Here is a 15,938-nt window from a genome sequence, read left to right on the forward strand (position 1 = left end):
TTATAGTATGTTTTTGGATATCCTAATAATTTTTTAAGACATTTTTGAAACAAAGTGTCGTATTAGTCTTTTTATTAGGTACTTTTAAAAAGTGTCATATAAACACATCTTTTTATAGGAAATTTGTTTCATAAGACACTTTTTCAAATAGTATCATATAAACTAGCTAATAAGACAATTTATTTCAAAAATGTCATAGAAACTTTTTAAGACGCTCAAAAGCATCATATAAATTTATTGCAATATCTTTAGATAGAACAAATAAGTGTTTGATCATGTATACTTAAGTATTGTAAAGTGGTTTATTAAGATATTTAGACATTTTATAAAGTCAATTTTGTTTTAATGCCTTGAGATTTGAGCAAAATGTTAAAAAATTATTAAGAGGCTTAGGCGGCGTTTTTTTTAAGAAGTGCTTAAGTCTGAAGTCTGAATTCACTTCTGAATTTTAAGAGGTGGTGCTGAAGTCTGAAAAAAGAAATATCAGTCACACTGTTTGTTTTTACGTCTGAAATCTGAAATCTGAATCATTGAAATCTAGGTTTTCTTTGCAAGCATTGGAAGCTCTAAAAGCAATTAAGAGGTTTTAAGTGAAAATGTTACCTCTWAATAATTCAGACATAATCAGAGCTTTTAAGCTCTTAATTGAAAAAAAAAACAAACACACTTAATACCCTAAGGTCTGACCGATTCAGACATAAGAGGGTATTAAGTGCTTTTTAGATAAAAAAAAACAGGGCCTTAGAGTTTGATAGATCAATAACATTAATTTTCCCATTTTTTAGGAAAAGTTTGTGTAGTGTAGGTATATTTTCATATATAAATTTCATTTTTTAGACCTATAAATAGATAAGAAAATTTTAGTTATAAATCATCCTGACTTTTTTCTATTAACTTAGATATCCAATCCACTATGCGAGCTAACTAATATCAGAGCGATCACCTCCTTTGTGGATAACCTAGAGTCACCACATTTTAACCTCTCCGTGACCATAAGAGGATTTTTATTTCTCCTTAGAATTAAACCTGGGACCTCCAGACATTTTTAATCTTTAGAGTTCAAGTTCAAACCAATTAAATACCATCCTTATGGTTTGTTATGGACTTTCATTCTCATTATCATTTGGATTCACTTGCTTGCTTCGGTTTGGTCTAATGAAATGGTTTTAAAGAATATGAACTTATAATATTTGATTTGGTTTATTGCATCTCGTATGGAATTGAATTCCGTTTCTTTATAAATACAATTAAAAAAAATTAAAAAAATTATAAATAATTTTAAAAATAATTAAATTGTATATATTTTAATTGATTATGAACATATTTTAAACCATTACTGCATACAAATCCTATAAATCCCGTGAACTATCAACCACCCCGTGGTGAATTCAAAATTCTATGTTTGTGGAATTTCAATTAACTCCCGTGATTTCAAATCCAAAAAACCATTCAAATCAAACATGACAACGTAATGTAATTCAATTTTAAATCCATCCAAATCAAATCCAATATTTCAAACGGATCTTACAAAACATTAGGTTTGACGGAATGATTTGGAGGGATTTGAATTTTGTAAAAAGATTTGAAATCGAAGGGATTTGGATTTCAGAATCCAATGTTTGAGGGATTTTAAAGAAATCCCAAGATTTCAAATCCGAACAATCTTGCAAACCAAACACATAATTAGAATGGATTTGAATTCAAAATCCCTCCAAATACTTTTCATTCATGCAAACCGAACGAAGAGTCTAACCCATACAACCCTTAACGAAAATCATAACCCGTTCAAAAACCAAATTTATATGTTTCATCTAAACTTGCTAAAATAAAACCCTTATTTGATTTACCCGATAGCCAACCAAACAACCCAAAAACCAATTAAATTGAGCCTTAGGGGCCGTTTACCAAATGCTTACTCCGGTAAGCATTTACCAAGTCACATTCCCTTACCTGATGAATATGACAAAGACCAAGAATCTTACCTAGTAAGAGTGAAGGCAAGGACCGAGAGTCTTACCCGGTAAGTGATGGCGATGACTCTTACCCCGGTTAGCACTTATCGGGTAAATTGTTACATACGATGTTGTTTTGATAGATTAAAATCTTACCCGATAAGTAAGCAATAAGAGTTGAATTTTACTATTAAACGCTTCCCGGATAAGTGTTTAGGTAAACGGCCCCTTACTCAGTTCGGTTATCAGGTAGTTCAAAGAAAGTTGAAACCAAATACACCGACCAAATAACACCCCAACAAATGGTAGTGTTCAAACCATGGCCTTACCGGAGAATTGCCAATTCTGGTCGGTCCTCAATGGTCCCAGCCTGAAAAACAAGTCGATGTTGCGTCAACCATGCGGGTTCCAGGCCGACGTTGAAAGACAAAGTGATTAAAACAAATGAGGCACATAAAACATCGTGTAAAAACCCATATAACCAATACGTTTGCGGTTAAGGTTCATGACCAATGTTCGAGCCAACTGATGAGACCAATTGCAGCCATTTTTGTTATTAACCAAGTAACAAAAGCAGCCCCCATATATACAAAGAACCAAATCCATACAAGCATTTATCTACAATTCAAAAACCCATAAAAACCAAAAACCATTTTCACCATTTGAAAAAAGAAGTAATTAAAAAAACTAATAGAAATATCAATCTTTGTATTTTTACCATTTTGCAGATGAAGCAGTCTTGAACCAGTTCATATGTGCACCAAGATCATCACTTTCCTTGATCATTGTTCATTACCCATGGCTTTTATAAACCAAGCCATTTATGTTGAACTCAAAAGGGATTAGGAATCAAGCCATTTCTTCGAAAACCATCAACTACAATGGCAACATAAAGATGAAGTGGTTAGTTGGAACAACTCCCACAAGATACGATTTGGCTTATCATCGTAAACTAGAGCCAAGATTTAACGTAATTCAAGGTGTAGTGTGATTTATGCAGATGTTGATGACTTGTAACAATAGGGGTACAGGTTTTAGGCTATGTTTGACAAACTGGTTGATAAGCTAGTTGTTGGCTGATAAACTAGTTACGTTTTTTTGGAAGGGTGTTCCACCTATCCCTGGACTAGTCCCGGCAAATTGTGACTACAAGAAATCAGCCATGATAAACTCAGTGGGCCACAATTGTTGTGTACACCTGGAATCAATCCCCAGGCAGGTGGGATATTCCACCACATCCCCCAAGACCTCAACCACTATGCAACAACCCATGTGGTTCACTAGATAACGATGTAAGATGACCTAAAAGAAAATATATAGGTGGCATTTATGTAATATAAGGGGCATAACTGGGAAGTCTTCTTTAAAAAACCCTAGATGACTATCTAAAATAAACCATTTGATTTAAAAGTCAAAACATAGACAGAAGATCAATAGAGAGTATTACCTTCGAACAAACTGGACAGGTTTCACTTCTCTCGTTCCACTCGTAGATGCAACTTAGGTGATAATGGTGCGAGCATTTGGTAACAATCCGAGGATTTTCACTTGTATATTCTGCAACAAATACATTTCAAGCTAAAAAGTCAACTCACATCTCAAATAGCCTCATTGTAGCTTGTTCCTGGGGAACATTTCAAGCTCAAAACGACAACATAGGAAAGAATTGATGACCATATTAAATTTTAGTAACTACTAACAGAAGAAACATCGGTTTTGCATTTGAAAAGCAATGAATTTGACTTCAAGAGTCAAAGTATACCATCTTTTTTGTTACCTTCTAGACATATTGGACAAACATCCTCCTCATCTTCCGAGATAGTGTTGACTTTACTTTTGACTTTGTCCAATGCAACCATCAGAGGGATCTCGGCATGGCATTTCTTGGAGCCCTCTTCACTTGGTATTTGTTGGACGCTGGTTTCATGAACCATTTCCGGTCCTACTCGTGAATGAAATGATCCTTTTGCATGCCTCATGAAAGATATACCACTGCCACTGCCACTGCCACTGCCACTGCTGCTGCTAGATCCAGATGAGCTGCTTTGTGCAATTGTAGGTTGTGAAGAACTTGGACCTTGATAAGGCCATGGTAGTGCTTCTGTTCCTCTTCTTCCAAGAACAGCTTCACACTTTTGAAAAATACAATCGAGAGTCAAATCCCTAAGTTTTGAAGATAACTTGTTGGGAAGTGAAATCTGATGGAATTGCTTATGATGAAACTTCCTATGAAATTTTACACTACAGTTTTGAAGACAAAATATTAAAGCTAGTATGTAAACCAAACGGGCTCAGTATATCGCACCGAAGGTGGGGTGAGGTCTTGGAAGGGTGGGATGTAAGCAAACCTGACCTCTAAGTAAAGCAGTTGTTTCTGAGACCCTCGGCTTGAGAAAAGTGTGTGAATTTAGGAATATATATATAAAACGATAAGTCAAAACCTTTGAGAGTAGGAACACAACGTAGTAGTTTTGACTATACCAAGAGATTGTTGACCACAACAATGGGATACAAGGAGGAAAACTTTAGTCAGAAAATTGGTGTTAACTGTGGGTGTTTGGGCCAGCTTGTATGCACCTCGACTAATCCTTTGGGCCTTGAAGTTTAGAGACAAGAAAACCTCCGGTGGTCTTTAGGAGAACCCAAAGCAGTGACAAATGGGGAACAAACCAAGGCCTGACTAGCTGAGCTACCCTCAAGTTAAAAGTAAAACTTATATCTTACACCTAAAAGAGAGAAAGAAGGATACACCACAAGTCCACAACACAATACGATAAATATCCTTCCTCTTACAAAGAATCTTGATTCTCTATAAGGTGATCACTAGGTCAAACCAATATCATAAATGCTTCTCAACATAGACACTCAGGATACATAGGTAAAATGTAATAATAAGAATTACATTAAGGGTAAAGTCGGAAAAAATGGAATTATCACTCTTAGTATAGACTTCTTGGTTTGTGTTCGCCAATTTGAGGACCCTTTCAACGGATGAAAACGAGAATTTAAGAACATGCCAGCTTTTGCTATTTTATCTTCAATTTATATCTTTTATGCTCCTAATTTTTGAAGCATCCCAACTCCCAACAATTTGACCCTGTCTCATATTGTACCAGAATTTCCTTTTTAATACAAGAATGGGACCGATAATCAGACCTTTATTTCACCTCAAACCGAATAAATGACACCCATAATATGAAAATATTAAATGGCCATAAAGAATATTTTCAAGCATGATGCAAGTTAGTTGCAACAACAAAGGAACATAGATGCATGATTCAGTTTCAAGCGAGCATTTTAGTTCCATAGATAAATAAAGACCATAACCTACGGGGGTTACAAAACATAGCTTCAATATGGGATGAATAATGAATACAGTAAGCTAGTTCATTAGCGTAATGTTCCCTCTGTTTCAAGAAAGAGATGCATTTGACGTTTTGAGTTGATTAAACTAAGGGGGTGTTTGGTTAGAGGTGTTAAGCACTAAGTAATGGGATTGAAAATAAAAGAAAGTGTTTGGTTTTATATAATATAATGGGCCCATTCCTCCACAACCCAAAATTTTCATTCCAGGTCAAATTGAAGGGATGAAAATTCATTCCCATGTTCATCCCCTGTCATTTTCATTTTCATTCCCATGTCTCAACCAAACAACCCCCAAGTATCGAAGTCTAGATAAGTGTATGAATTTCAGCAAACCTTTCATAACCCCATACATATCTATAGAAAATGTTACAACCGTATCATTTACATCATTTTGTCTAATGGCCATCCAAATTTGAAAAAAACATAAAAGTATTAGCCAATGTTAGGAGACTTTAATCGGTTGATATTTGGAAGGGAACTAAACATGGACCATCCACGGGCACTTAGATTTGTTAAAATTCATGTCAATTGAAGAGTTGGAATGTAATCCAAAAAATCTTTAAACATCTTTTCGTTCAAGTATGCAAGTCAAAAAACGATCAAAGTTTGGTAATCATGTTGTTCGTTTTGCCTATGACAACTCTATTGATCTTGAATAGAAAAGTTGGGTTTGGCACTCATAAGTCAAAGGCCGTCTCTTTTTATGGAACCAAGGGAACACATCAAATCATATGTCTCATATAGTAATCACAATAGCAATATCACAAGTGTACCTTCAAATCTACATAGATCTACACAAAGCTATAAAAAGATTCCAAAAATGTTTATGATAATTAGATTTACGAGTTCTCATCAAAGGCACAACCGCACAAGTTCTAGTCATAATGGTGTCATCATTAGCTGTATTCACCGCAGAAAACAGTGAAAATGCTCAAGTATTACTATATATGGTATGCTCATGATAACTAGATTTATATATTCTTACCAAAAGCAATGGAAAACATCTTTGAATTATACAAGGGAACATAGAAATACAGTTACAAACTAGAGCTATTAAAAAGATCTAAGGATCATTATGATGATTAGTTCAGCAATTCTCCAAAACCGTAAACTCTATTTACAATCATGCTGTTATAGGCGATCATATTTCATCGACAAAAACAAAAAGTGGTCGAGTTCGATAAGGTAATGTCGAAACACAGTTAAACTTAAAACAATTACATAATTCTCACCAAAAGCACATATTCTTGCAAAATAATGCTCTGCATAGCCAAATTCATAATGAAAACTGCAGAAACACTCCAGTTATACATGGAAACATACAAATATAGATACTTTTTCTAGTCTCCTAATGGAACTTGAATAACATTAATAGTTTGTAAAAACTGACCTTATTGGTCAAGTTCTGTAGGAAGGAAGTGAAATGAGCCTGGGCAGTTCTATTGACCATGCCACTTGAGTCTTGAATTTGTTCGTCATCATCCGAGTCTATACTTTCGTCATCAGGCACAGCGGCACGAAAACAAGAACACAAGGAACCCATAGCAATTTGATCCAGTCTAGAGCTCTACAATACATGACACAAGTTAATTCCATCAGAAAGAATCCAGCACTCATCATTCAGATTTCAGAATATGAAAACCATCACAATTCACAAAGTAACTTGAAAACACATTAATTAACCAAGGAAACAGAACATAGGAACCTAACAAAAGAAGAGCAGAGGTAAAACACACACAGAAATAGATAAGTTAACAAGAACAGAAATTGATTATACATCTTAGGGTTTTGGAAATAAACCCAACATTTGTTAATCACACAATAATTAAACTGGATCGATCATAAGAATACCCACAGAATAGCAAGAACGATGACCTTATTCACAGAAATTTGAAGCTCAGATTAAGAATTAAAAGCAAAATAGCAGAAACACCCATGTAAAACTTCAAATACGACAGTCAACGGCGATACCCAGAAGAAAAAAACAAGATCCCACATACGAAATCATCTTATCATCCAGAAAATTGACATAATTGCAAAAAAATTGTGGAGTCTCACCTGGTCTAAACTAAAACCCCGATATAAGTAATCCGAAAGGATTGAAGAAAAGAGGATGATTTTGATGGGTTATGGAGAGAAGAAGGTAGAGTGAGAAAAGGAAGGCATTTTGAACAGCGGTCATTAAAGATGAGTATTGATAGTGATTATAAAGCGATAACGAGGGAATTGGCTTCAACGTTGGACTGAAAGCGACTTCTTTTGCTCTATTTGTTTCGTCGGAAATTAAGGGATTTGGTTTTCCCGACCGACATTTTTGGCAAATAAAGATTGAATTTTTAATGTTGTTACTAATACAACGAAATAAACTTAAAGGTGATGTCTGATTGGTTTGAGCTCGGCTCCAAAGCTCAAAATTATCAGGAGGCCTCAGATTCAAATTCAAGGAGGAAAAAAAGTCCCCTTATGGCCATGGAGGTTCAAATGCGGTGACTCCAGATTATCTGCAAAGCAGGTGGTCGTATTGAAATTAATCGGCTTGCATAGCGGGTTGGACATCCAGGTTAATAAAAAAAATACAACGAAATACATATTAATTTTGATGATTTGTTTTATTATTTGTCTTCATCATTTTTATAATACAATTTTATATACTTTGAAAAAATGATAATATTTTTTATATTTGATAATTCGAATAAAACATAATTTTGAACAGAATATAATCAATGTTAGTGTCAAATTAAAATTAAATTTTTTTTGTAATCGTTTTAGTTCGGGTTTTTTTTCTTGTAATTTAATATAGTTTTAATAACGAGATAATTTATTTTAAATTTAATAAAATAATGTTTTTCTATAAAGATAATTTTTAGTTTAATCTTTTAATTATAATTTAATATAAAGTTTAATAATGAAGTAATTTATTTTAGGTTTAGTAAAATAATGTTTTTATAAAGATAATAATTAAGTATTATATTAAAATCCAATGATTATCTTAATTATATTTTAGATTCTTTATATTGAAAATGAGATGTTTATTCTATATTTGATTGTGTTTATCAATTGTATTGATACACAATTTACTAGTAATCTTAAATTTTAAGTAACATGCATTATTAAGCAGTACTTAGGGATTGTTTGTTTACCTCTTAATAGTTTCATTAAGAGGCATCATCTGAATCATTAAAAGGTGAAACTTGTTTGGCGGAAAAAACATATGTCTCTTAATGGTTCTAAAACCATCTGAATGATTTTGTATCATGGGTCTCACTTAACCATTCAGCACCCTAATTCCATTGTAAACAACTACCGAACAATTATATTTCATTTTGCTCTATATCATGAGAGTCTCTTAATCATTATGACCACTTAATCATTCTGCACAAAACCATCCAACAACTGCCAAATAACCCCTTAATACATTAAAATTGGTTTTTAAGATTTTAACTCAAATGTTTATTATATAGTACAAATTAATTATATTACTAATATATTTAATACATTCATTTCTTAACTGATTTTCTACAACTAATTTTTGAATTTACGTTGTGTTCTCAAATTTGGGGAGGAAAAGAAATATTGGAAAAATAAAAATAAAAAGAAAATAATTTTGTTATTTGTGTTATTAAAAGGAAGAAAAAAAGTTATTTTTATGTCCTTAAAAGTGGAAAGAAAGTAAAGAAAAAATGTCATTTTTATAAATATATTCTTAAAATATGTCTTTTATAATAAAAAGTTAGATAGTTTTGTAATTTAAGGGGGTGTTTGGGATTGCTTATTTGAAACAACTTATGATTTTCTACAAAAGTCTTTATCAACTTATTATAAGTTAGAATGGTTTAACTTCTTCAAAAACTCCTTATTATCGGTTTGACACCGTATAAGCTGTTTATCCAAACACTTAAAAGTGTTTATTACTAGTACCACATCAGAATAAGTCGATAAATTGTTTTTATAAGCAATCTCAAACACCCTCTAAATAATCTTTTTAAAGGGTTTTAATTTCTTTTCTTTCATTTCCTTCTCTTTCCTCCCATATCTAGAAGGAAAGTTTTGAGAGGAAATTTATGATCATTTTCCTTTCATTTCTTTTCCTTTTTTTCTTAATTTTTTTTTGAGAAAACAGTTTTTTTACTTTTGCTCCATCGTTGCCCATTCTATATACTGCCCATCGCTGACGTAGGCCTCTACCATTGATCTTTATCTTTTTGATCTATTTTTTTTTCTTTCGGTCTCCCTCTTTTACAACAATTTAATGGAGCATATATACATATAAAAAGATGGAGAATCGAAAAAAAAAATCAAAAAGAGGGAGACTGATGACAAGGGCCAAAAGCAGTATGGGTTGATGATAGAGAGCGGATGTGATGATGAGGCAACGAGGGTCTAAATGACGTAGGGTTTGTGAACAATAAAACGTATTTAAGTTTTTTTTTACCTTAAAACCTTCTTACCCGGTTTCAGGTAGCTTTTTTGGGTAAAAAGGATATAAGTGATCAATTTTTAAAAATTCGTTTGTTTATTTATTAATTTTTGTAATGGCTTAATCATCCAAAATAAGAAAGTTTAATGGTTTTTTCATTAAAAAAACGTTCACGAACTTAATCATTCAAAATGAGAAAATTGGTCGGACATTTTTTTGGCTTTTTCATATTAAAGTATTTAAAACATTCAATTTTAATTGATTCCTATACCTTTATCAAATATAAAATAAAAAATATTAAAAAAAATTACATTCAACTCTAACAATTTTTTATTTTAAAGATTTTAATAATAATTAATATTCAAATGTATTTAATATATCAACAAACTTAACCACAAGGGTGGTGCATAATTGGTTTGAGCTTGACTCCAAAGGTCAAATATACCAGGAAGTCCCATGTTTAAATCCAAGAAGAAATAAAAATCTTCTTGTGGTCACGGAGGTTCAAATATGGTAACTTTGGGCTATCTGCAAAGCAAGTGGTCACTCTGGGATTAATCGGTTCGAATAGCAGGTTGAATTTTCAGGTTAATAAAAAAAAAACCATATCAACAAACTTTTAGAAAAAATGGTGGGAAAGAGATTATGAAAAACAATTAAAAATAATTAAATTTTGGAAATGTTTTTAAATTTTGGAAATTTTTATATTCTGTTTCTTGTTTTCTATATTTTACATAATCTTTCAGAAAACCTTTTGTAAGAAAAATATCTCTAAAATCTTCATTTTGTTTTTTAGAGAATATGTTGTAGATGTTCTAAGCTGGTGATTGGCTTATGAATCGATCAGTTGTTGCTGATAAACTGATCATATTTGATATATAATTGTTTATTTAAAAAATTACACAAGTGCAATTTACGGTCTGGATTTCAAGGCTAATCAACTAAAGATAAAACCTTCGTAATAAATAAGGCAAGCAAATAAACGAGACAAGAGATTTGGTGACGTGAAAAACTCTGTCGAGGGTAAGAACCTGGCAGGTATCGTTGGTGCACTATGCATGTCAAATAAGGACGTCATCCTTAATAATAGTGATTACAATGATAGGTAATTAATCACTAGCTTAATGGTGTATTTTAACGTTGGTCATCAGTTATTCCAAGAGCATTAATGAAGGAAATAATGGTATTAATCTTCAAGACCTGTAATAAATGAAAAAGATAACCATCGTCGAAGATAAATGAATGTTAATAATAGTCATAGATAATCTAACACCAGGGTTAGTCGAAGGAGATGTTTCTTATGAGGTATCGACTGTCTTCATACGTCGTGTATATCCCCATCGTCACGGATATTGACGATTGATTGATGTCGATGATATTTTCCATGTTGGTCGAAGACATTGGTTTTTTACCCAAACAATTTGCTCCCGAATATTTGAATTTTAAATCTGTTTTTTTTTTCAAATCCGGCCGCAAAAAGTTGGTTTTGGGGGATTTTTGACGCTCGTCCTTCTTTGGTAACTGGATCGGTTGAAAAGAAACCGAATCGGTTTTGTGATAAACTGAATCATCCATTTTGGCTATGCGTGTGTATGACCTCATCGTGTCAGAACAGCTGGCGAGTGACACACGTCGCACATCCAGGGCGTCAGTTGAATCTCCAAGACAAGTGTCGTCTATCAAGACAATTTGATGTCATGGTGATCTATTTGAGATTTCGGGGTATAAATACCCATTTTATCTTCGAGTTTCCCTTTTACGCGCTTACAAATCTTTCTAAGCAATAAAATCTTTGACTTTTCGAAATTGTGTGCAAGTGATCGTAGATATATACTCTAAGATCCCTATATAAGGTATGGTTCTTATGTCTCACATTCAACATTCAACGAAGAAACCTTGAAACCATTGAGAGGTTGTAGGCTTATATGCTACCTTTGTCACTATAATAGATAACTAAGAGATGAAAGATCCTACAAGTGCGATAAAGGAACGGGGTGATCTCGAAGCTTTTAGGTTTATTGTCGAGATCTCTTCAACTATAAAATTTACTAGTCCAAGCGATCTTCATCAGGATGAATGTCCCCGGGGGTGGTTCGTGTAATACGAATATCCCTTTAAAATTGGTTTTACCTGGCGTTTTCGCCCTTATCTAGGGATTTTTAAGAGGATTTCGATTTATCTCCAAGGCAGATGATGCCCTAGTTTTGGAGGTTCATCATTGTTGTTGAATGGTTGACTAGTGAATAAGAATCTCCCTTCACTATCCATGATCTGTCAGCTGCCTATTCGGTTAGGCCAAAAGGCAATCATCAAATAGTCTCTACCCCAAAGCAAGGGGTAGTAAGATCTTTGTTTCAGATACTTTTGTCAATGACAAAAGGTGGAAGACGAGATATGTCTTCGGGGGGATATCTTCGTTATATTGTTATTGTGGATAATCTTAGATATTAACATCTATTTTCATGTCTGTCACAGGTATTGATTTATCTCGATTGTCGCCCTAGGCAGATATTCCAACTAGGATAAACCGTTTCCTACGATTTTTGAATCGGGATTTCACTCCTACGACCAAGAGTTTCACTTTGGTTGATAGAGAGGACGAATACCACGATGTTGCATTTGTAGGGTCGTCTGGACCTGCTCTAAGAGAGGTAGAAGAAGAAGAGACAAATGTAGAGATGACTAGTAAGTGTTCTTCAGTTGTAGGTAATTTTTATCATAAATATCCTCTGAATTTCTTTCTTTTTCTTCAAGTAAGACTCCTACGAAGATTCTGACTCCCAAGAAGTTTGTACTTGTCCAAGAAGGAGAGGGATGTTGAGCTTGCTCAGAAGGCCAAGACATTGAAAATGAGGCCCCCTTCAGTTGTTGGTATTCTTTGTTGCGAATGAACAAGATATTGAGGAATTGTCCTTCCTTCGCCTTTCATGGCTACATATCTTTACAACTTTAGTTTTTTCGTTTCTTTGTCCCGACCCGCTCTTTGAATTCTTCGATTTTTTATTGACTTCATCCGTTTGTTCATTCAATGCACAGTCAGATCCTGCTTGGACAAAACATAAGATATTCTCTCGCTTTTGGCATAGTGGGCCCCCAGTGGGGGGGCTTGCACGACGGACTATTAGCTCAGTGGGTAGAGCGCACCCTCCTCTACATTCTTGACGTTCTTGAAAGCTCATCTTTGTCTCAATAAAGAAACTGAAGTCGGAAATGGGTGGCAGTGAACCATCTTCAATGACAAGTGACCAACATAAGGTCGTCGATATTGAAAAGGTGATGGTGCCAACCCCTCCCATTATAACTCCTTAGACTCATAAGAAAGATCCACAAAGATCTACCACTGCTTCTTCTAGGAAGGGGAAGGAGTCTAGGAAAATATCAATCTGTTGATCCTCTCTCTCAGTGATTTGATGATAATCCATTTTTCCTTTCACGTTGTATTTGTGTTTCTGTATTTTCAGTTCCAGCGATCATCACTGAGTATGTTCAGTGATCGCTGAAGAACTTGTACTGTAAAACTATCAGAGACAGTTTTACTTCAAGAAGACAACACTCACACCAAGGAACCTTCAGCAAACGTTGAAGACTGAAACTGAAGATTAGAGACAGGCGAGTACGTGATCTGAAGCGGTATTCAGTGATTACAAACCTGTCTACATATGTGTGAAGACTGCTCTAGCTTCAGCGAATGATGATGAGACCTTCAGGTCATTCCAGCATTCAACGATCAAAGGAAGCTTGCTTAGCACGATTGTTGTTGTCTTATCCTTATGCACACAAAGGACAAACCCATACCCTTGTAAAAGTTAGTACGGTATGGAGCCGATTAGTCGACTCTTTGTCCACCAACTTTAGGCAAGGATATCTGCTCAGAAATAGTGTTTTTGTACTATTCACTGTAGCAAAGGACAAGCCTTCCTCTTAAGGCTTGACACGCACTCTAAACCTACCATACTGCATTAAATGATCATTTAATGCACTGGGTATAAATAGAAGTGTTTCTTCTCCATGCAGAGAGCGCGCATCTCTCTCTAACCTTATTCTTACTTCAAGCATCTTCTAGCTTAAGTAAATGATCCTCTTTTTAACAATCTCTTTTCTTGTATTTGTTAAAGCTCTGTGTGTAACCAAAGATTGTTTAGATAGGTTTTTTTTATCTTATCTATATGTGTGTTTTAATTAACAGTGACTTACGTTTTTCGTCACTATGGTTTGTTCAAAATTGCAGATTTCATCTTTGTTGTTTTGGAAATTACGTTTTTCATCTCTATGGTTTGCAATTCATTTTTATTTTCGTTCTTGAACCTAACCACTATTTTTAAGTATGAGAGACAAAATAAAAATGATTTATAAACCATAGAGACGAAAAATAATAATAAAGTTTAAATCATAAGAATGAAACAATGAGTAGAAAATTTCAACAACCCACAGGGACCAAAAAAACGTAATTTAGTCTTTTAAGTAAATACGTTATTGAGTTAAAACTATTAGCAAATAATCACAAACTTTATAAGTTGATTGCATAAACTTAAATTTATTAAAACTAAGAACTAATTTTTTTTATTAACCTAGATATCCAAACCACTATGCGAGCCGACTAATCCCAGAGCAACCACCTGCTTTACAGATAGCCCGGAGTCACCACATTTGAACCTCCATGGCCACAAGGGAATTTTTATTCCTCCTTGTGATTTGAACTTGGAACATCCTGGTACTTTTGACATTTGAAGTCAAGCTCAAATCAATCAGGCACCACCCTTGTTAAATTTGAATCTAATTTGTATAGTAATCTATGGATTTGGTCCCTGTGGTTCACAATTTGTACTTACAGTGGTCCCAAAATCAAAATAGAAACATATCTTGTATTTCTAGTTGACATTTTTGCACCTATTGAGTCTCTCCCTTTAAGAAAATCAAAAATATCCCGTTAACCCAGTTAAGTCTAGAGGTATTTTAGTCTTTTTATTATTAATTTTGTTTTTATCCCATTTTGTCTTTTCTATATAGATATACACATCTACACAGTCGACCTCTCGAATCTTCAAACCCTCGTTGGCCTCTCAGATTTACCTCTAGCTCAACCTCTTCAATTACCATCTTCTGCACGAACACCATCTCCGGCATCGGTCGCCGACAATGAAAAATGTAGATCTCTCCTCTCTCTCTCTCTCTGCGACACCTTCCCCCCCGGCCTTCACCACCCCTGATCTGCTTCCCTACATCAAGTTCTCAGCCTCTCGCCTGCGGACTGCTCCACCGTTGTTGCCGCTTCTGCCTCAAGCTCTCAATCTCTGAATCTTTAAGGGTAGTCTATTTTTACATCCTTGTGGTTTTGCCCCATTTTTTATTGGGAAAGAAAACAAAATAAATAAAATGATCAAGTACCCCTTTAAGTTAGCTGGGTTAATATATTTTGTCAGAGGGAGGGATTCAGAAAGTGCGAAAATGCAAACCAGGAGTCCCAATGCCTGCAAAAATGTCAACCAGGAGTGCCATACTTGTATTTATTTTGAGTTTTAGGACCACTCTGGGTAGAACGTGTAAACCATAGAGACCAAATCCGTAATTTACTCTAATTTAAAATATAATGTATGTAACAAGCAAAAATTAAAATATCATTATACAATAAAATAAAGTAAAAAATACATAAATTTATTTAACACAAAACATAATATAAATGAAGAGTGTTATATTAAATTTAGTTTATTACACTATTTCTATGTACAAATATAATGAAAAATGCAAATTTAATATGTTTATGAAAGTTGGTTTTAAATCATAAATTACATAAACAAAGAAATTATATTATAATATATGTTTTAAATGCAACTCATCATATTTGTACAACCAATGCAACATAATCAATTGAAATATTTATGGAAATGATGAGAGTTCATTTATTATGATTTGAATATTTATTAAAGATGACTAAGGTTCATTAATCATTATTAATACTTTATATTAAGAACCAATCAAAACTTTTATGAAATCACATATTCATCAAATTAAATGGACGGTTGAGATTGAGTTGTATTGGTTGTACAAATATACTAGAAGAGTACTCGCGCAATGCAGCGAGACACATCTCGATTTTAATGTTCAATTTTATTATTTGTCTCTGTCGATATTATAATACGATTTTATGTGTTTTTAAGAAAACAATAATGATTTTATTTTTGAATAAAATATAAATTTGAAGATAT

General features: G+C 33.7%; 1 protein-coding gene across 2 annotated transcripts; it reads right to left on the bottom strand.

Moving 5' to 3' along the window:
- Window positions 1-2,093: 2,093 nt before the first annotated feature.
- Window positions 2,094-7,506, bottom strand: LOC112528054 (E3 ubiquitin-protein ligase At3g02290-like). Of its 2 annotated transcripts, XR_003070793.1 has the most exons (6): window positions 7,377-7,506; window positions 6,709-6,885; window positions 3,730-4,084; window positions 3,400-3,509; window positions 2,671-2,828; window positions 2,094-2,322 (listed from the first exon to the last, which is right to left on the bottom strand). XR_003070793.1 is itself a non-coding variant. In XM_025138954.1 (5 exons), the coding sequence occupies exons 2-5, from the start codon at window positions 6,859-6,861 to the stop codon at window positions 2,802-2,804; spliced, it is 645 nt and encodes a 214-aa protein (XP_024994722.1). In that variant the 5' UTR covers window positions 6,862-6,885; window positions 7,377-7,506; the 3' UTR covers window positions 2,414-2,801. The 2 variants fall into 2 exon arrangements, 1 of the variants encoding a protein (XP_024994722.1); XM_025138954.1 differs by lacking the exon at window positions 2,094-2,322 and having other exon boundaries at window positions 2,414-2,828.
- Between the last annotated feature and the right edge of the window lie 8,432 nt (window positions 7,507-15,938).

This window comes from Cynara cardunculus (genome assembly GCF_001531365.2).
Source record: "Cynara cardunculus var. scolymus isolate 2C chromosome LG 15, CcrdV1, whole genome shotgun sequence".
In the NCBI taxonomy this organism is placed as follows: Eukaryota; Viridiplantae; Streptophyta; class Magnoliopsida; order Asterales; family Asteraceae; genus Cynara; species Cynara cardunculus.

What these genes read in the sequence shown, in the direction of transcription:
- LOC112528054 (XM_025138954.1), bottom strand. Translation starts at nt 6,861, where the DNA reads ATGGGTTCCTTGTGTTCTTGTTTTCGTGCCGCTGTGCCTGATGACGAA. An exon ending in TTGTCCAATATGTCTAGAAG is followed by an intron (nt 3,510 to 3,729) that starts GTAACAAAAAAG and finishes TATTTGTTGCAG; the next exon opens with AATATACAAGTGAAAATCCT. An exon ending in CCTGTCCAGTTTGTTCGAAG is followed by an intron (nt 2,829 to 3,399) that starts GTAATACTCTCT and finishes TTGCCATTGTAG; the next exon opens with TTGATGGTTTTCGAAGAAAT.